Source organism: Dromiciops gliroides, chromosome 1 (genome assembly GCF_019393635.1).
Source record: "Dromiciops gliroides isolate mDroGli1 chromosome 1, mDroGli1.pri, whole genome shotgun sequence".
In the NCBI taxonomy this organism is placed as follows: Eukaryota; Metazoa; Chordata; class Mammalia; order Microbiotheria; family Microbiotheriidae; genus Dromiciops; species Dromiciops gliroides.
In genome coordinates this window covers 414,661,465-414,683,115 of record NC_057861.1, presented here as the reverse complement: position 1 = coordinate 414,683,115, position 21,651 = coordinate 414,661,465, and the positions used below count along the sequence as shown (strand labels likewise).

The 21,651-nt window shown below is 38.9% G+C and overlaps 1 protein-coding gene across 1 annotated transcript in view; it reads right to left on the bottom strand.

The window, feature by feature from the left end:
* C9 (complement C9) overlaps nt 1–20,241 on the bottom strand; it is a 70,777-nt gene extending 50,536 nt beyond the window's left edge. Inside the window, exons 1-2 of the mRNA XM_043976030.1 lie at nt 20,102–20,241; nt 4,676–4,793 (exon numbers count right to left, since the gene is read on the bottom strand). Coding sequence (XP_043831965.1) covers nt 4,676–4,793; nt 20,102–20,178 — 195 coding nt within the window. The 5' untranslated portion in view covers nt 20,179–20,241. The remainder of the gene's footprint in view (nt 1–4,675; nt 4,794–20,101) is intronic.
* Nucleotides 20,242–21,651: the final 1,410 nt, after the last annotated feature.

Below are 21,651 nucleotides of genomic sequence, written 5' to 3'. Positions count from 1 at the left end.
GTCAATATCATGAGGAAGGGAATAGGATGGAGGGAAACAGTTAACAATAGTAATCATGAAAAAGAGAAAAGGGGGAAAATTGTACAAAAAATATTTATAGCAACTCTTGTGGTGGCTAAGAAATGGGAATCAAGGGAATGTCCATCAATTGAGGAATGACTGAAAAAGGTGTGGTATATGATTGTAGTGGAATGGTATTGTGCTATAGGAAATGACAAACAGGATGATCCCAGAAAAACCTGGAAAGACTCATATGAACTGATGTATAGTGAAATGAGCAGAACTAGGAGGACATTGTTCATAGTGACAGCAGTATTGTTCTATGAGCAATTGTAAATGACTTAACTACTCTCAGCAATACAATGAACCAAAACAATCCCAAGGGACTAATGATGAAGCATACTATCCACTCCCATAGAAAGAACTGATAAAAAAGAGCACTTGTGATAATTGTTCATCTTTTAATGTAATTTGTCACATTTTGATGCTAAATAGTTGGGGCTCCTAATTATTATTGTTATTGTTTTATTCTGATGTCTTTTCTATGAATTTAACTGTTGAATTGTTTGGTATGTATAAAAAGTTAATTTACACACAGGTTTTATTTATTTTTCCTTTACCATTGTATGGTGCTCTTGTTTATCCCTTTCAATTTTCTTAAAATCTGAATTATTAATAATCTGATAATCATGAACTTGCAGTTGCATAACATTTTAGATAAAACAGTTTTAATCTATCTATAACATTTGCATTAGATTTTGCATTCTTGTGAACAATATATTCATAGAACTAAAAGCAAAATTTCTTGACCCTTGGAAGTCTTTCTCTTAATAGGAGAATTCAGACTATTTGTGTTTATTGTTATAAGTAATAAATTGGACTTCAACTTTTAAAACTAAAGTAGCAGGAGTAATCACAGAAATCCCATGAAGCTAGAATGCATTTTTTTTCTATTTTCTAAAGGAAATGCACCTTGCTGGGTTAATAGGAAAATCCTCTTTAGTCCCTAGAGATTAGGAATGTCCTAAGGAAGACTGGTGACTAATAGTCAGGATGATGGACTTTTATTGAGAATAATCTCCATAGTGTACAAAAGGACTGAAGAGGATGAATATACCACCTTTTGGGATTCCTTTTCAGTGTTTTCTCTCCCTTTGACTTTCAGTGGTCAAATAATCAATAAGTATTTATTAAGTGCCTACTATATTCCAGGCACTGTGCTAAGGCATTGAGGATAGAACTACAAAGAATAAAATCATCCTTACTTGTAATGAACAAAGACAACCAATAAATATATAAGTACATACAGCATAAATATAAAGCTAATAAATACAACTTATACAAAACACATACAGAAATATATACAAAGTAGTTAAATACCAAGTAGTTTGGAAGCAAGGGTACCAACAGTTCAGGGAATCAGGAAAGGTCAAATGCAAAAAGTGCTGCCTGAGCTGCATCTAAAAAAAAGTGACTCTGTGAGGCAGAAGTAATAAGGGAGATTTCAGACATGTGGAGTTGGCCAGGACCATAATACAGAGAATGGAGATGAACTGTTATGTGTGAACAACACAGAAGTCAGTTTGGCTGGACTGCAGAGAATCCTACCTAGAATAATGCCCAATGAGACTAGAAGAATAGGTTGGGGGCCAGGCTATGTAGGATTTTAAAAGCTAAATAGAGGAGTTAATATTTTTTCCTAAGGGCAATAGGAAGCTAGAGGAGCTGGTTGCATTTGGGTGGTTATGTGATCAGATCTGTACTTTTAAGGAATTTTACTTTGGCAATGAGATGAGTTAGAGGTAGGGGTGTGCTGCCATTGAGAGCCAACTATTAAATTTTTAGGTGAAAATTTGCATCTCAGAAATCAGCAAATGCTACAGATCAGGATTTGATTTATTGTTTTGTTGATTTCTAGAATCAAAAAAGTGACTGATGACCAAACAAGAGATAGAGATTATTACAAAATGCAAAATGAATGATTTTGATTACATTAAATTAAAATGTTTTCATACAAACGGAAGCAATACATCCAAAATTAGAAGGGAAGCAAAAAGCTAGGAAAAAATTTTTACAGCCAGTATTTCTGATAGAAGCTTCATTTCTAAAATATATAGGGAACTAGATCAAATTTATAATAATGCAAGTCATTCCCCAAATGAGAACTGGTCAAAGGATATGAACAGGCAGTTTTCAGATGAAGAAATCAAAGCTATCACCATATGAAAAAAAAAATACTCTGTCAGTATTGATTAGAAATGCAAATTAAAAACTACTCTGAGGTACCACCGCACACCTATAAGATTGGCTAATATGACAAAGAAGGAAAATAATAAATGTTGGAGAAGCTGTGGAAAAATTGGAACACTAACGCATTGTTGGTGGAGCTGTGAACCAATCCAACCATTCTGGAGAGTAATTTGGAACTATGCCCAAAGGGCTATGGGACCTTTTGACCCAGTAATGCCACTACTAGGTCTGGATCCCAAAGAGATCATGGAAGAGGGAAAAGGACCCACATGTACAAAAAATTTTATAGCAGCTCTTTTTGTGGTGGCAAAGAATTGGAAATTGAGGGAATGCCCATCACTTGGGAAATGACTAAACAAGTTGTGGCATATGAATGTAGTGGAATATAATTGTGCTGTAAGAAACAATAAGCAAGCAGATTTCAGAAAAACCTGGAAGGACTTAGATGAACTGATGCTGACTAAGAGAAGCAGAACCAGGAGAACATTGTACACAGTATCAACAATTTGACTCTTCTCAGCAATACAATGATTCAAGACAATTCCAAAGGACTCATGAGGGAAAATGCTCTCCACATCCAGAAAAAGAACTGTGGAATCTGGATGCAGATTGAACCATTCTGTTTCTATTTTTTTTTTGTTTTTTGTTTTTTTGAGGTTTTCCTCTTTTGTTCTCATTTTAACATGACTAATGCAGAAATATGTTTAATGTGATTGTACACGTATAGCCTATATCAGATTACTTGCTGTCTTAGGGAGGGAGGAGGGAAAGGAGGGAGGGAGAAAAATTTGGAACTAGAAATCTTATAAAAACAAATGTTGAAAACTAAAAATAAATTGTCTTAGTAGAAAAAAGTGATTGAAAAAAATGTTAATGCAAATTATACTTAAAAGTGGGCAGTACACATATATTCCCCCCAGAGAGCTGATGGTTAGATGGAGGGGATTTATCTCCACTCTTTCCACCTATCCATACCTTCAGCAATAACCATGGTTTGTTGAACAAGAGCATGGTAATGGGAACATGTGTTTGTCTTGTCAGGTCTGTTGCTGGAATTTTTATGTTTTCTTAATTCTCCTAGTAAGCTGATGAATCATTTTTGTTCAGTTTCTATGGTGAAGGGATAAACAACTCATATTGTACATCATTTATCTTTTCCAGAGAGGACCCTGCCACTCATATTTTAGGGAAACCCTAAACATGAACCACAGTTGAGTTTTATTTTAGAGATTTCTTCAGGGTTTCTTGGGGTGGGATCAAAGGCAGAAATAGAAACCTGAGGACCTTTTGTGGAATCCAATCTGGATCCCCAGGATCCAACCTGGCCTGGATGATCTCAGGGTTTATAGGGGACCCAGGGCCATGAGTTGCACTAATATATGAAAGTGGTTATATTTATATTTTAACACCATTTTAGTTATTCTACTTATCTGAGATTTAAACCCTGTCTAGATTCTAGAGAGATTAACTTTGCCTTGAGGATTACTGGTTTTTCCTCTTTTCTCCTCATTTAAAAAAATTTGCTTTGTGTTAAATAGCTTTTTAAAAATAGTCAATATAGATGCTTTTATTATTCTTTTTTGTTCTTTTTTTTTGCTTTGGTTATTACACATTTTTATCTCAAGCTAATTCTAGTTTAGAAGAGATTATATGTTTATATGAAGGATACTTCATGTGTATTAATATTAATTTTAATTAAAGTTAATAAGCTTAAAGAATATCATTATCTTTGTTAACCACTTGATACTCAGTAATTTTGGGATTTTCTCTTCCATTGCTGGTAGAGATCCCCTCTATTGTAGACTTTTGCTGATAAATGAATTCAGCACTTGTGGGTCTTTAGAGTGAATATCTCGGGGAGACAGTGTGGCTCTAGAATCAGAGAACCTAATTGTTCTTTTTCTTTCCTTCCTTCCTTCCTCTTTTGTTTGTTTTTGGGAGGCAATCAGGGTTAAGGAACTTGCCCAGGATCACACATCTAGTAAGTGTCTGTGGCTGAATTTGAATTCAGGTCCTCATGATTTCAGGGCAGGTTATCTATCCACTGTGCCATGTAGCTGTCCCCTTGGGTGGTATTTTCTTGTTGGTGACAGTTCATGCTTGGGGAGGTAGAGGAGTTCCTCTTAGTTCATGTGGCTTTCTTACTGTTCAGCCATCTTGATCTGAACTCCATATAATTTCTTATTTAAACAAAGGGCGTATATCTACCTTCAGGGAGTTTTATGGTATTAAAATATGGCATTTATTTAAAAAGCGGGTTTTATTGCCCTTCTCCCTGCCTCACAAAGAATGACAGCCTAAACAGCTGCCTATTTTGTGAATAGCCTTGATTTCAGAACTGAAAATCAGGTCCTCTTTTTAGAGGTGCCAATCTCCAGGAACCCGTTTGAGTATGCTCAAAAGAAAATAAAAATCTATGTCTTACCATTTCCTTTTGGCAAGGGTTACATGAAGACCATTGACTCCAGGAGCTCAAGTTGCAGTCTACAGGAGCGGGGGCCCCAGCTTCTCTTGAAAATCTGTTTAAAGTGGCCCCTGAAAGGCTGAGAAAAGAGAACATGTGAAAACAGCACCAAAATCCGCCAGGGGGGTGATTTTAACTTTATAATAGCTTTCTAGGTCCAGGTTTATCTTTTTTCCCCCTGTACAACATGTTGAAATTGAAAGAATATTAGATAGCACGTAGGGTGGTGTTTTGCATATGGGAGTGCTCACTGTTAGGTGATTTGAATTGGATTGACTAGAAATTAGTCCAGCTTGGTTTTTCCCCCCAGATAACTATGTAACTCACCTCAGAAACTTAAACTCTTTGGGACTCAGTCTTTTGTTTTTGAATTTTTTAAGCTTAATGATACATGTATAGATACATACATAAATATGCATATATCCCAAATACTCCATAATTCCTCTTTAATACTGATAGTATCCTCTTAAGACACTGATAAGCACTCATTCCTTCTTCAGATTCTTTTTTTGATTTCTATATTGTACTTTCCTTCTTCTTTCTCCACTCTTCTTTGAATCTCAGAGTTAGAGGATCTCTGAACTTTCATCAGCTCATTCTTGGACTATAGTAATAACCTTCTGGCTAATTTCCCTGCCTCAAGTGTCTTTCACACCCCACTCTATTTATCTTCTAACCAGCTGCCAAAGTAACTGTCCTAAAGTGCCATTCTGAGCATGTCACATTCCCCAATTCAATAAACAACGCTGGCTATCTATTACTTCCAAGATTGAACATGTTATTTTCAGTTTGACTCTTAAAACCCTTTCCAACCTTGCCTTTTTATATCTTTCTAGTCATCTGAGTTTTTATTTCCTTCCAAATTATCAATGATCCAGCAACACTTGCTTTCTTCAATTGATTAATCAGTAAACATTTATTAAGGGGATCAGCTAGGTGGCATAGTGAATAGAATGCTGGCCCTGTAGTCAGGAGGACCTGAGTTCAAATCCAGCCTCAGACACTAAACACTTACTAGCTATGTGACCCTGGGCAAGTCACTTAACCCCAATTGCCTCACCAAAAACAAAACAAAACAAAACAAAAAAGCAAAAACCAAACCAAAACAACAACAACAACAACAACAAACATTTATTAATTACCTACTATGTGCCACTAGGTATAAAAAAGATACAAAAACCAGTCCTGAAACTCATAACATGATCACTCCAAAAAACATCCAAATAATGCCATAGGACAATTCCTAAAACAGCAAAACCAACAGAAGAATGTGCTGAAATCATCTCCCAACCAAGGACAGCCTAGAAGGTGAGAAGGAGGGAGCTGCTGTGCTGAGATAGGAGTGAAGCCCAATCCCACAGTCACCCTGACACAGATTCAGTCCCAGGAAGGACTCACCAGAGAAAGAGACCCCACAGAGCCTCTGAATCATCTGTGGTGCCAGTGTCATCTGGAACTAAACTCACAGTCTGATGAGAGGGCTAAGCCCTTGGCAGGGGGGGAGATTACAGGGGTCTCTGCTGGTGCTGAGGCAGAACTTGGGTTTTTCACCCCTGCTGGGAAACAGGAGGTAGGCTTCAGTAGCAGTGGCCCAGGCGGGGTGGGAGTGGGGGGCACAAGCTCGTCAGAGCTGACAACTATAACACACACAGCTGGTTGATTAGCAAGTTGGCCTGGGGTCATCTACAAACCAGGGAACAGGCCAGGTGAGTGAACAACCTGATTCTCCTTAAATCATACCACCTGGGACTTCTGAAGCTTGGGATACTGCAGCCTGGAAACAGTGCCCCACTTTAAGGAGCTAAAAGTTAAGTAAAAGAAAGGCAAGATGAACAGACAGAGAAAGGTGAGGACCATAGAAAGTTTCTTTAGTGACAAGGAAGATCTAGGTGAACTCTCAGTGGAAGATGTCAATGTCAGGACCCTTATATCTAAAGCTTCCAAGAAAAATATGAATTGGTCTCAGGCCATAGAAACACTCAAAAATGACTTTGAAGATAAAGTTAGAGAGGTAGAAGAAAAAATGGAAAGAGAAATGAGGGTGATGCAGGAAAGACATGAAAAAAAAGTCAACAGCTTGAAAAGCCAAATTGGCCAAATGGAAAAGGAAGTACAAAAGCTCTCTGATGAAAATAATTGCCTAAGAATTAGGATTGAACAAATGGAAGCTAGCGACTTAATGAGAAACGAAGACACAATAAAGCAAATCCAAATGAATAAAAAAATAGAGGGCAATGTGAAATATCTTCTTGGAAAAACTGCCGACCTGGAAAATAGGTCCAGGAGAGATAATTTGAAAATTATTGGTCTACCTGAAAACCATGATCAAGGAAAGAGCTTAGACACCATCTTCCAATATATTTTCAGGGAAAATTGCCCTGATATTCTAAAAGCAGAAGGTAAAACGGAAATTGAAAGAATCCACCAATCACCTCCTGAAAGAGATCCCAAAAGGAAAACTCCTAGGAATATTATAGCCAATTCCAGAGCTCTCAGGTCAAGGAGAAAATATTGCAAGCTGCCAAAAAGAAAGAATTCGGGGGCGGCTAGGTGGCACAGTGGATAAAGCACCGGCCCTGGATTCAGGAGTACCTGAGTTCAAATCCGGCCTCAGACACTTGACACTTAACTAGCTGTGTGACCCTGGGCAAGTCACTTAACCCCCATTGCCCCGCAAAAAAAAAAAATATTGTAAAAAAAAAAAAAAAAGAAAGAATTCAAGGACTGTGGAGCCCCAGTCAGGATAGCACATGATCTAGCAGCTTCTACATTAAAGGACCAGAGGGCATAGAATATGATATTCCAGAGGGCAAAGGAATTGGTATGACAACCAAGAATCACGTATCCAGCAAAACTGAGCATAATCTTTCAGAGAAAAATGGGACTTCAATAAAAAAGAGGAATTTCAGGTATTCATGGTGAAAAGACCTGAACTGAAAGGCAAATTTGACTTTCAAATACAAGACCCTAGAGAATCATAAAAAATTGGAGTTGGGGGACATATCTGGGGTCGTGTAGTGGGTAACTATCTATTGTCTGAGGCTGGGTTTTGGCTGGGATCCCCCTGAATCCAGGGTGGATGCTTTGTGCACTGTGTCACCTAGCTATCCCATGATGACATCTTTAGGGTAAAATTGAGGGGTGAGAGGAATGCACTGGAGGAGGGGGAAGGGCAGAGGTAGCATGGAGTTAAATCCCATATGAAAGAAACAGGAAAGGGTTTATGGAGTGGGGGAAGAGATGGGGGAGGAGCAGGGCAGTAAATTAATTTTACAGTCATCAGAATAGGCTCAAAGACCTTAAACTCATCAGAGTTGGCTCAAGGAGGGATTAACACACACACCCCATTGTGTGGAGTAATTTATTTAATCTGGGCACTAAATGAGCCTAACACTCATCAGGATTGGCTCAAGGAGGGAATAACATACACACTCAATTGGGTGGAGTAATCTCTCTAACCCTGCAGGAAAATAGGAGGGAAAGGGGATAAAAAGAGAGGGTCAAAATTTTCCTTTACATGTAATTGGGAAAAATTAAAATATTATTTAAAAAATGCTTGTAAACAGACAAAATTAAGTCCAATGAAACAGGAATCTTCTGTACAATACCCCCAACCTTTAGCCTCTATTTGAAGGCCTTCAGGTATAAGGAATACATTACTTCCCCAAATAGCCAATCCCAATGTAAGGCAGCTCTGATTATTAGGAAGTTGTCTCTTTATGTTGAGCCAAAGTCTACCTCTATGCAATTTATGACCTTTGCTCCAATTTTTGCCCTCTGAGGCTAAATAAGTCTGATCTCTCCTTCATATATTTGAATACAGCCATAACGTTCCTACTTTCTTTATTAAGGCAAACATTCCCAATTCTTCAATCTCTCTTATTATGTCATGAGTGCCAGTTCCCTCTCTATCCATTTTATTCTTCTCTGCTTACTCCCCCTATTGGTCCAGGAGCATGACAGAAGGTGCATGGCCAGGAACACAATATTATTTGGGGGAAGCCAGGTCTCCATGAATATTAGATAAAAAGAGTATGAGAGGAATAGTTCTAAAAGGAAGGGATGTTTCTTACAGAGAGAACAAGGGTTCTAAAGGGTAGAATGGAAGGGGAGAGAAGATGACTGAGATAGATGGAGATAAAAGTTGGAAGTGGTAGAAAAGATTTTTTTAAAAATCCTAGAAGCAATGGGAAACTAGTGAAACTTCTTGAATAGGAGAGTAGTGTGGTCAGAACTGTACTTTAGGAATATCATATGGCACCTACGTGGAATATAAAGTGGAGAGGGGTCAGCCTAGATACAGGGAGACCAATGAAGAGGTTATACGCTAGTCTCTGCAATACTCTAAGAGGTAATGATGGCCTTCTGAAGTAGGGTGCTTATGTGATAGAAATAAAGAGAAGGAGATGGGCAGGGGGATATTTAGGAGATGAAACTGATGAGATTTGGCAACTGATTAGATATGATGTGTGGATGAGTATGGAAAGTGGAGAATGACTTTGCAAACCTGGGTGACTGGAAGAATGGTGGGACCTGTATTGCACAGAAACAGGACATTTGATCCAGTTGTGCTCAAATTCTGTTCCCCAAACTAGGTATTCCATCCCCTCTTTCCATGTCTTTGTGCTTTTTACCCCTTGAACACACTCCAGGATTTACCTAACCCTAACCTCCTATTTTTTGTCTGATATTCTTCTTATTTTCTTTAAAGATTTTGATTAGGTGTCATCTACTATGGGAAGACTTTTCCAACTGTCCCCTAGTGGTTAGCACTGTTGCTGTCCTTGAATTTGTTCTTGTTGTGTTGTTCAGTTGTGTCCAACTCTTCATGATCCCATTTGGGGTTTTCTTGGTAAAGACACTGGAGTAGATTGGCATTTTCTTCTCTAGCTCATTTAATATATGGGGAAACTGAGGCAAACAAGGTTAAGTGAGTTGCCCAGGGTCACACAACTAACTAGTACGTGTCTGAGACCCAATTTGAATTCAGGTCTTCCTGACACCAGATTCAGTGCTTTATCCACTGTACCACCTACCTGTGCCACTCCTCGAATTATCTAGTAATTTACTTGTCCATGTATATGCTGTGTACTCCAATAGAACATGTTTCTTGAATACAGGGATGGCATTTCATTTTTCATGTTGTATCTCCAGCACATTGAACAGTACCTTGTATGTAATATGTACTTTAAAAATATTTTTGAATAAAGGGTTATAAGTACAAAGAATGTGAGTTTTTAAAAAAACACACAACCAAAACCTGAAAGTGTTCTGCAAATGTTTAAAAGATTAATACTCATGTATCTTCCCCTCTTCTTCCTCTCATCCCCAGCTCCCCTCTCCAGTGAACTCATTTCTCATCTGGCAAAAATCCTCTCTTTGCTTGCTTCAAGTATTTCCATGTGTAAATCATTCACCACCTGCCCATCTCCCTGCTGTGCTCTTAGGATTAATGAAGACGTGTTTGTAAAATACTTTTGCTACCCCAAAATGGAATGTGCTAATCAAGTACAAATTATTCTCTAAATATTTAAATCTCAGATGCAAAATCACTGCTGAGATCAAAGTGATATGCATCAACACAGCAGGTGAATGCATCTCTGACTTAGCAATGAATGCATCACAGAGGAATGAGATGTCATTTATGGGTGCTCTGTCTTCTCAGGCTTCCTTGAAGGAGGAGAGATGGTGGGGGCAGGGATTGTGGCTCTCCCATCCAACAGAAATACAAGCTTTGTGCTGCTTCCCTATGAAAAAACTGATCGATAGGTGGGCCCAGGGAGAGAATCCCCTGCAGTGTGAAGGAGCTGGAAGGGACCTCAGAGTCCATATGGTCCAACTCCCTTATTTTGAAGATGAGGAAAATAAGGCAGAGAGTGGTTAATATGAAGCCTGGTCTTCCGATTGTGTATACACTGCTCTTTTCATATTGTACCACAATGATAGCAAGTGAAAGAATTTAGTTCTGTGTGGACAAAATTCAGGTTCAATTCAATTCAATCAAATTCAAATACAACAAGTAGTTATTTAGTGCCTACTACAGGCAGCTAAGTGGAACCATGGATAGAGTACTAAGGTCAGAATCAGGAAGACCCGAGTCAAAATACAGCCTTAGACATTTACTTGCTGGATGACTGTAGACACATCACTTAACTTCTATTTGCTTCAGTTTCCTGAACTATAAAAATGAGAGTAATAGAAGCACCTACTTCCCAGGGTTGTTGCAAGGACCAAATGAAATTAAAATGTATAAAGCATTTAGCCATTACCTGGTACAGAGCAGACATTTAATAAATGCTTATTCCCTTCCTTCCTGCTATATTCCAGGCACTGTGCTAGGTGCTATACAATGTTCTTTGTAAGACATGGTTTATGCCCATAAGGAGCTTCCATTCCAATAGGAAGGATAAAAGACAAATAAATCAGATTAAGACCAGATGATAGAAGAGAGAAATGCTATGGGCTTATGGAGGATGGAGTGATTGTTTACAGCTGGGGTGGGGGTGAGGTGAGAATCCAAGATGGCTTCCTTGAAGAGGTAGTATTTGTATGAGGTCTTGCAATCAGGTGAATAGGATTTTGACAATTGGCTATTAAGTCCTTGGCATGGGAAGAAGATGTGTCAGAAGGTGCTCGCGCTTGCGCTCTCTCTCTCTCTCTCTCTCTCTCTCTCTCTCTCTCTCTCTCACTCTCTCTCGCTCTCGCTCTCGCTCTCGCTCTCTCGCTCACTCTCTCTCTCTCTCTCTCTCTCTCTCGCTCTCTCGCTCACTCTCCCTCTCTCTCTCTCTCTCTCTCTCTCCATAAAAGTATTTTTATCACTTTCTAGCCACATGCAAAGATAGTTCTCAACATTTGTTTTCATAAGATCGCTAGTTCCAAATTTTTCTCCCTCCACCTTCCCCAAGACAGAAAGCAATCTGATATAGGCTATATATGTACAATCACATCGGGCATATCTCTGTATTAGCCATGTTGTGAAAGAAGAATCAGAACACAAGGGAAAAACCTCAAAAAAGAAACAAAAACAGCCAAAAAGTACTAACAGTATGTTTCAATCTGCAATCAGAATCCACAGTTCCTCTCTTTGTGTGTGGAGAACACCCTCCATCATGAATTCCTTGGAATTGTCTTGGATCCTTGCACTGCTGAGAAGAACCAAGTCTATCACAGTTGATCATCACATAATACTGCTGTTACTGTGAACAATGTTCTCCTGGCTCTACTCACTTCACTCAGAACCAGTCCACTTAAGTACCTCCAGGTTCCTCTGAAATCTGCCTGCTCATCATTTCCCATGCTGCAGCAGTATGCCATTACATTCACACACCACAACTTATTCAGCCATTCCCCAACTGATGGGCATTCCCTCGATCTCCAATTCTTTGGCAAGAAGCCACTCTCAAAACACAGAGCATGCAGTGCGAATTCAATAAATGTTTGTTGAATTGAAACATTGGCATTTTAGATGTCTGATTCAGAGCTATGACCACAGTTTTTCTTTTTGTGGGGATATGTCCAAGATAATTTTTTTAAAAATTGCTTCAAGTCAAATCTACAAAGTATCAAGTATCAAGTACTTACTATTTATCAGGCACTGCATTAAGGCTGGGAAGACAATGAAAAGCACAGGAGTCTTTCCACTCAAGGGACTCAGGGGAGATATCAAGAAAACAAACAGGTTATATACAAGATAAATTTGAGATGATCTCATAGGGAAGGGACCAGCATCAAGAGGGACCAGGAAAGACTTCTTGGAGAAAGTAGGACATTAGTTAAGACTTGAAGGAAATATATAAGGATCTGAGCCAAATTTATCAAAATAAGAGCCATTCCCCAGTTGATAAATGGTCAAAGGATATGAATAGGCACTTTTCAGAAGAAATCAAAGCTATCAAGTCACAAGAAAAAATGTTCCAAATCACTACTGATAAGAGAAATGCATATTAAAACAACTTCAAGGTACCATACTCACACCTACTAGATTAGCTAATATAAAATAATAAAAATAATACAATCAAGCAATAATATAATAAACTGAAAAGGAAAATGACAAATGTTGGTGGGGATGTGGAAAAATTAGGACACTAACACATTGTTGGTACAGTCATGAACTGATCCAAGTATTCTGGATTTGGAACTATGCCGAAAGGGCTATTAAAATACGCACACCCTTTGATCCAACAATACCACTACTAGGTGTGTATTTCAAAGGGATCAAAGAAGAGAGAACTTCAGCTTCCTTATCTGGAAAATGGGAATAATAACAGGATTGTTGTAGGGATCAAATAAGATAAGTTTACAAAATGCAAACTGCTATTGTTATTATTTGGAATGTATGGTCTAAAGGTGTCTGTTATGAGTGTGAGCTATTGTTATTATTAGGGAATGGGGTAGGGACCTGACCAGCAATTTCAATAGTAGAGGGAATACCCAACTGAGGAAGCTTCATCTACCAATGCAAATTGGTGCCTTCTCTGCAACTTCTAGTCTTAGAATGGGGTCTCATTGATTTTTGTTTCATGGATCCCTTTGGAAATCTGGTGAAGTATAAAATAAAATACATCAGATTACAAAGAAAGCCAATTATATTGCAATAGGTATAACAATTTTTGTTTGTTTATTTTTTTTGCGGGGCAATGAGGGTTAAGTGACTTGCCCAGGGTCACACAGCTAGTAAGCGTCAAGTGTCTGAGGCTGGATTTGAACTCAGGTACTCCTGAATCCAGGGCTGGTGCTTTATCCACTGTGCCACCTAGCCGCCCCCAGTATAACAATTTTTTTAAACTTCATAGTTCCTAAGTTAAGAATTATAGAGATTTACGTAAAGGATAGAGGTTAAATTACTTGTCATTGTCACACAGATTCTGTGAAAGAGGCAGGACTAGGACCCAGGGCTTCTTGGCTAGAAGGACAACTTTTTATTCACTATCCCATGCTGATTCTGGCATTGTTATTATTAGGAATTTTTACTGTATTATGTATGTATATGTATATATATATATATGCATATCTATATGTGTATGTGTATATATATGTGTGTGTACATATGTGTTCTTAATTTATTTTTAAATGTAGTAAAAGGCCAGTAATCATGGACCTCCCCCTCCCCTTGCTAGGTCTCCCAAGAGAATCCCCAGGACAATGAGACTAACAGCCAAAGAAAGCTTTGCGGTGCAGCTGCTTGGGTCAGGAGAGCCAGGCTCTCTCCTCCCCTGAGCAGCTGAACATGGCAGGCCCTGAGGGTGAAGGACTTCAAAGGCAATGTGGCCTTCCCAGGGCATATATAGGATCTCATGTCTGCTCAGCAGGGCACTACACAGCTTGGAATCTGGACTGTTCAAATTGATTTTTCTATTTAAGTAAAGGTCAGGCTAAATAGATGAGGTTCAGATAATGGTGACTCCTCTACCCTAACCTCTTCTGGTAAGCAAGGTTCCTCAGCAAATGAAAATATTTTCCAAATGAGAAAATGATTCTTTGACAGGGAGTGAGGAGGGCAATGATTGAATGAAGGAAAGCTTCACTGAAATAGTTTTAAAAGGACATGGAAAAAAGGGACAGAATTTTTTTTTTCTCACATAGAAAGGAAAAAGAAAAACACCTCTTATTGGGCATCTCTGTCTATGGTAGAGCCTCCCATAACATCATTCTTTTTATTTTTGTTATTATTATTATCATTATTATTATTATTATTATTTATTTTTGTGGGGGCAACAAAAGTCAAGTGTCTGAAGCTGGATTTGAACTCAGGTCCTCCTGAATCCAGGACTGGTTCTTTATCCACTGGGCCACCTAGCTGCCCCAACATCATTCTTTATGGAATGGAATTTGGTAGAAAGGAGAACTATTTTGAATTCTAGGCAAGAAGGCTCAGTTACTAAAGTCTTCAAAGACCCTTCTGACTAGGCAGCTAATTAGCACAGTGGATAGTAGTGCTGGACCTGGAGTCAGAAAGCCACTCAGCAAGTCGCTTAACCTCCATTTATTATAATTTCCTCATCTGTAGAATGAGGATAACAATAGCAAGGAAAATAATATAGAATGTAATATGAGGATAATAATATTTTTCAAGGTTGTTTTTAGGATAAAATGAGATAATATTTATGAAGAGCTTTGCAAACTTATTTGAATTCTACCCATTAGTTTTATAAGGTGGTCTCACCTATACAATGGCTCCTCATTATGGACTAGTAATAGTGGAAGGCTTCAATGCCCTTTCAATGATTATATCTTAGCTTTGGCAACATGAAAAATGACCATTGCTCATTTGGTTCAGTTATGAATTTTGGAAGGCACACAAATATTTCCACTCAGACATTATGGGGGAAAAGCTAACCTCTGCTGCTACTACAGAGTTCTCCCCCCAATAGAATGCAAGCTCCTTGAGGGTAGAGACTTTGTTTTTGTGTTTGTGTTCTCAATATCTAGCACAGCACTGTGTACATTGTAGGTTTTTGATAAATGTGAGTTGAATTTCATTGAATTCCCCTTCATTTCTGAGCCGATGCCTACATCAGTGCATGCATTTATTGAGTGCCTAATATAAACAAGACAACTGTAAAATGAGCCACATTCAGGTGGAAAGAAAGAAAAATTTCCTTCCTCAGTCATCCTCAAAACATAGTCAATACATGGTCTATGAAAGGGTTCAGAGAGACAAGTGGATTTATACTAGAGGATATTTGAAAAGAGTGGAATTTCTATTCTCTTGACCTATAAAAATTGAATGGTCAAAGATATTTGGTTAGGAGATATTATCAGACCCATATTTATAAAAAGGGTCCAAACATTTCTACCCAGCTGGTCACAGTTTCCCTGTTATGAGTGAGTGTTAGAGACTCAGAAAAGCCTAGCCTATTGCACATGGGCTGTTCAAATGGCCTTTTGATAAATGGACTGAACAAATGTTGGGCTTATCCAGAGTGTAAAGCTATACAAATCAAGTCAACAAAAGCACAAAATTTGTGATTCACATGTCCTGAAAGAGTAACTAACAAAACCAACAATTACTCCCGAGATCAGAAAACACTGTTTATATGTGTCCATAGCCAATGTGTAGGCTGTTTCAGAAGGCCTAGATGAAAGGTACAAACTGATCTGTGGTCAATGATGACCACTTACAAAATTGATGAAAGACAGCTCACCTCCAATGCCACCTATTCCTAGAAACTTTCCTTGATCTCCCCAGATGGAATGATCCTCTCTCTTTTTAACATCACATTGTACTTTGTTGAGACTTCTCTGATGCACTTACATAATTTTGTATATTTTCATATATATATATATATATCACTTATTTCTCTATTAGATTATAAGCTCCATGAGGGCAAGAATATGTATTTGATGCAATGATGAATCTGGCATCAGAGGACCCAGGGATTCATTCCCTAGGTCTGCTGCTTGTGGATCTGTCTAACTTTGTGCAAGCTACTTTACCTCTCTGGGTCACAAGTTCTGCATCTCTAAAATAAAAGTTTTATATGATAACAACTCCAAAATTCCTTCCAGTTCTGAATCTATGATTTTAGCGGCAAATAGGTGGTACAGTGGATAGAGCTCAGGGACTGGAATCAGGAAGACCTGAACTCTAATCTGACCTCAGACACTAAATTAGCTGTGTGATCCTGGGCACATTACTTAACGTCTGTTTGCCTCAGTTTACCTGCAAAATGGGGATAATAATAGCCCCTACCTCCCAGAGTTCTTGTGAGGATCAAATAAAATTATACTTGTAAAGTGCTAAACACAGTGCCTAGCACATAGCAAGTGCTATATAAATGTTAGCTATTATTATTATTATTAATTATTATTATTATTTCTCCATGGACCTAGCATAGCAAAAATGTAATGAACGTTTGAATGTTGTTGATAGTTCCCACAGGTGAGGTAGACAATTCATTCACATAGTAGATAGAAAGGTGGAAGATGCTTCTTTTAATCTTTTAATGATAATCAAACAAAAATTCCCCAATTTCATACACCATTTACCATTCAATGAATGCTTGCCAGTCAGGCAGATGTATTCCATATTAACCTAACCAATCTGGCTTCTGTTTAACTATAATATCTCTCTGAGATGAAGAGGCACAGGTGCCTCATCTATCTCATGTCATATCATGCTTACACATTTTCATCTTCCTCTGAAGCCCTTTTTTTATGTATTCAACAAGATCACAGAAGGTTCTGGTGCTGTATGGATACCAAATAGGAATTTATTTTCCATTAAATACCAGTAAAGTAATGACAACTTGCTATCCCAAAACATCTTTTGAATTTTCAGTTAAATTGTGAAATGGATGCTGTTCACTCTCTCTTTATGGGTGTTAAAAGGGGTGACATTCCCCATATATGTAGGAGGACCTTCTAGGTTAGTCGTCCTGGTTCATTCAGTTCACTTCAGTTCAGTTAAAAAAATACTTATTAAGCATTTATTATGTACAACTACATGCTAGGCCAGTGCTGCAGAGACAAAGATGAAAATCAACATGGTGCCAGAGCAGAAACATAAGGCCACAGGGAGCCAGAGGCACTATAGAGGGCTTCCCCTTCACTTAAGATTCTTAAGAGGGGACAGCTTGGTGGCACAGTGGATAAAGCACCAGCCCTGGATTCAGGAGGACCTGATTTCAAATCCTACCTCAGACACTTGACACTTACTAGCTGTGTGACCCTGGGCAAATCACTTAACCCTAATTGACCCCCACAAAAAAAAAAAGTAAAAGAAAGATTCTTATGGCTATGTCTAATTGACCATCTGACCTATCTGTTAATTATTGAGCAAAAAAAAAAATTATTAAGCCAGACACTAGATCAGACAATCCCATTACTTATACTCAAGTATGTTTGATTGTCACAGGTCTCTTCAGGGTGGAAGAACCGGGGGAAGAACCAATCAATTAGTTCTCCACCAGAAACTCCCTCTTCCTGCTTCTCTAATTGCTGTGATTTACAGTTGTCCTCTATTTAAACAAAATACCCCTCTACTTGTCTCATTCTTGACTTTCCCATAGCACCCTTCCTCCCCTGCCTCCTAAGTCTATGATCCTATAATTCTAATGACCTTCCCCCCCTAGTCATTCTCCTTTTAGGTCTCTGTACTTGACATGATCAACCATCCCCACCTTCTGGACACACTCTTTATTCCCTTTCGCCTTTTCTTCTTCACATTAATGCACTCAGAATACTGCTTTGGAGCCAAACTGTCCTGATTGGGAAATAATTAAATTCCAACTCACCCAAGTCACCATATAGAACTTGCCACCTACCATGGAGCCACATGCACCCTTCTTCTATGTAGATTATTATTGATCATTTATTATATTGTTCAGAAAACATTAATTATAGTATTGTTTAGATCCAATTTATGTGATTAGAGATTGTTTGCACCCAGAATATTGCCCTGATCTCAGTAACTCTCCAGGAATGATGGAGAGGGCTACAAGGAATTTTGGGTTCTCCCAGGAATGGTTTATATTTACTAATATCCATTTCAGTCTATTTTTCTTTCAAGCTGCCCTCCCAGCGAAATTGCTTAACTGAGTACATATGGTTTGAGTGTGGGTTCCCTTGTCTAAATGCTATATAATGTCAACCTTCCAGAGTGACTCCAGAGGAGAGGGAGCCACACCTCCTTTTCCACTCGCTCTCCTCTACCAAATGACCTAATACATTTCTTTCTAAAACTATTTCAGATCTGGGGGATTTGTTCTCAAGAACAACATCTGGGAACATTAATCAAATTAATGCTTCTGGAAAGAATATGACAATCACCTACCTTGTGTCTTTGCTCACCAACCCTATGACTATCCAGGCTGAAACTCTCTTACTTGGTCACTGCTCCCCTTTAAGTGTTGTTAACCTTCTCCAGCTCATTCTACAGATGAGGAAATTGAGGCAAACAGGGTTAAGTGACTTGCCCAACATCACCCAGTTAGTAAGTGTCTGAGGCCAGATTGGAACTCAGGAAGATGAGTCTTTCTGACTGTAAGCCTGACACTCTATCCACTGTGACACCCAGCTGCCTCTCATTTTACAGATGAGGAAACTAAGGCCCAGAGAAGTAAAATAACTTTTCCAAATTGGGCAGCTAGGTGGTGCAGTGGATAGAGCACCAGCCCTGAAATCAAGAGAACCTGAGTTCCAATCTGGCCTCAGACACTTAACACTTACTAGCTGTGTGACCCTGGGCAAGTCACTTAACCCCAATTGCCTCACCCCAAAACAACAACAACAACAACAACAAAAACTTGTCCAAGGTTATAAAAGATAGTAGCCAGCTGAGTGGGAATTTGCATTCAGGATCCCTGACTTCAGTTCTAGCTTCTCCTCACTGTGCCATGCTGTTTCTGGGAAATTGTTCTCTGCCCCTGTCTTAGCCACTCCTTTTCAATGTCTTATACTGGTTTCTCCTTTATTTCCTACCCAGTTAGTGGAGACATTCCCTAAAGTTCTGCCCTGGGTCCTCTACTTGCTCCATACTCTTTCCCTTGGTCATCTTATCAACTCCCTTCAGTTCAGTTCCCCTCCATCTAGACAGCTACCAGACCTAATCTATACCCTAATCTCAAGTCTTGCACCTCCTACTGCCTGCTGGACATCTCAACTTGGTTTTCCTGTCAGCAAATTCAAACTCAAAATATTCAAAACAGGCCTCACCAGCTTTCTTCTTAAACTGTCATTTTTTCAACCTGCCCTATTTCTATGTCTTTCAGTCACCCAAATTCTCAACCTTAGAGTCATCCTCCATTCTTTTTTATACCCCTGTCTCATCCTGCCTTCTCAGTCAATTGTTAAGTCTTGACAATTCTACTTCTACAACCTCTCTCATCTATCCCCTTCTCTCCACTCACTCCTTGCTTCAAGCCTTCATCACCTCTAGCTCAGACCATTAGAACAGCCTCTTACTTGGTCTTCCTATGTCCTATCTTTCCCCTGTAATGAACTTGCTTCCCTTACTCTTACCTCTTAAAATCCTTATCATCTTCCTCTGCTGCCTCCTCTGGGAAGCTTTCCCCAGTCCTCTAACTTGCTAATGCTTTTTTTCCTTCTTAGATAACCATGTATTATCTTATCTCTGGATAAATTGTATCCCCCATAGAGCAAGCTCTAGGGATCGTATCATTTTTATCTTTCACTGTTCTTACCCTCACCTAGACCTTGCAGTTAATGGATTAGAAATGCCTAGATCTAGAGCTCAAAAGGACCTTAAATCCCATCAAATTTAACCCTCATATTACAGAGGAAGAGACTGAGGTCCAGACAGGTTAAATGTTGCCCAAAATGATGTGACAGGGCTGAGATTTGAATCAGGGCAGATGTTTAATAAATGTTTAGTTGGGTTAAATGAAATAAGAACTACACAACAAAGGTGGAAAGTAATGGGCTCACCTTGTCATAACTCCATTCACCAATAGACTTATTTCTAAAATCCATATTAGAAGTCCGAATCTCTGGTCAACAGACATGCTGCTTGTCTCTTAGGCAGTTGCCAAAGGAGTGACTGTGATTGATTTTGTAATCTATTTATCTTCAGTGGGGGGGACAGAGGACTCTCTATTTCCTGTCACTGGTCAGTCAATGCTGATTTCTGTTAGAGGACTCCAAAGTCCAGTCAAAGAAAAGTGAATGGCCTATTACTATCATCCTCTGTAGATTTGAAAAATGAGATTTCTGTATCCGGGCTCTAACTTAGTTGAGCTGGATGGGCCTTTCTGGTTCTTTACAATATGCCTGATTTACTATGACCTCTTTACATTGCCTCAGTACATGATAGACAGGTATGTGGTATAGTGGAAGGAGTGCCTGGCCTGGAGCCAGAAAAACTCATATTTCTTTTCTTTCTTCCTTCCTTCCTTCCTTCCTTCCTTCCTTCCTTCCTTCCTTCCTTCCTTCCTTCCTTCCTTCCTTCCTTCCTTCCTTCCTTCCTTCCTTCCTTCCTTCCTTCCTTCCTTCCTTCCTTCCTTCCTTCCTTCCTTTCTTTCTTTCTTTCTTTCTTTCTTTCTTTCTTTCTTTCTTTCTTTCTTTCTTTCTTTCTTTCTTTCTTTCTCCGGAGCAATGAGGGCTAAGTGACTTGCCCAGGGTCACACAGCTAGTAAGTGTCAAGTGTCTAAGACTGGATTTGAACTCAGGTCCTCCTGAATCCAGGACTGGTGCTTTATTCACTGCACCACCTAGCTGCTCCCCAAAACTCATATTTCTAAGTTTAAATCTGGCCTCAGACACTTACAAGATGTATGAACTTGGGCAAGTCACTTAACCCTGTTTGCCTCAGTTCCTTTTCTGTAAAATGAACAGGAGAAGGAAATGGTGTTTTTGCCAAGAAAACCCCGGATGGGTTCAGATAGGACTGAAATAACAACAAAAATAATGCAAAGTAACAACCTGGAGCTCTAGCTTTATTGTTCATACCAGGGCTTCTTAAATGTTTTCCACTCACGACCCCTTTTCACCCAAGAAATTCTTACACAACCCCAGGTATATAAATATATAAAAGATGTATACAAACCAAACATTTCCTGATAATAAATCAGAAAAAAATATTTTAAAATAATTCTTTAAAGGGAAAAGGACCCACATGTACAAAAATATTTATAGTAGCTCTCTTTATGCAGGCAAAGAATTGGAAATCAAGGGAATGCCCATCAGTTGGAGAATGGCTGAACAAGTTGTGGTATATGAATGTAATAGAATACTATTGTGCTGTAAGAAACGATGAGCAGGAAGAGTTCAGAGAAACCTGGAGGGTCTTACGTGAGCTGATGATGAGTGAGATGAGCAGAACCAGAAGAACATTGTACACAGTATCATCAACATTGAGTGTTGACCTACTGTGATGGACTATATTCTTCTCACCAATGCAATGGTACAGAAGAGTTCCAGGGAACTCATGATAGAAGAGGATCTCCAAATCCAAGAAAAAAAAAGAAAGAAAGAACTGT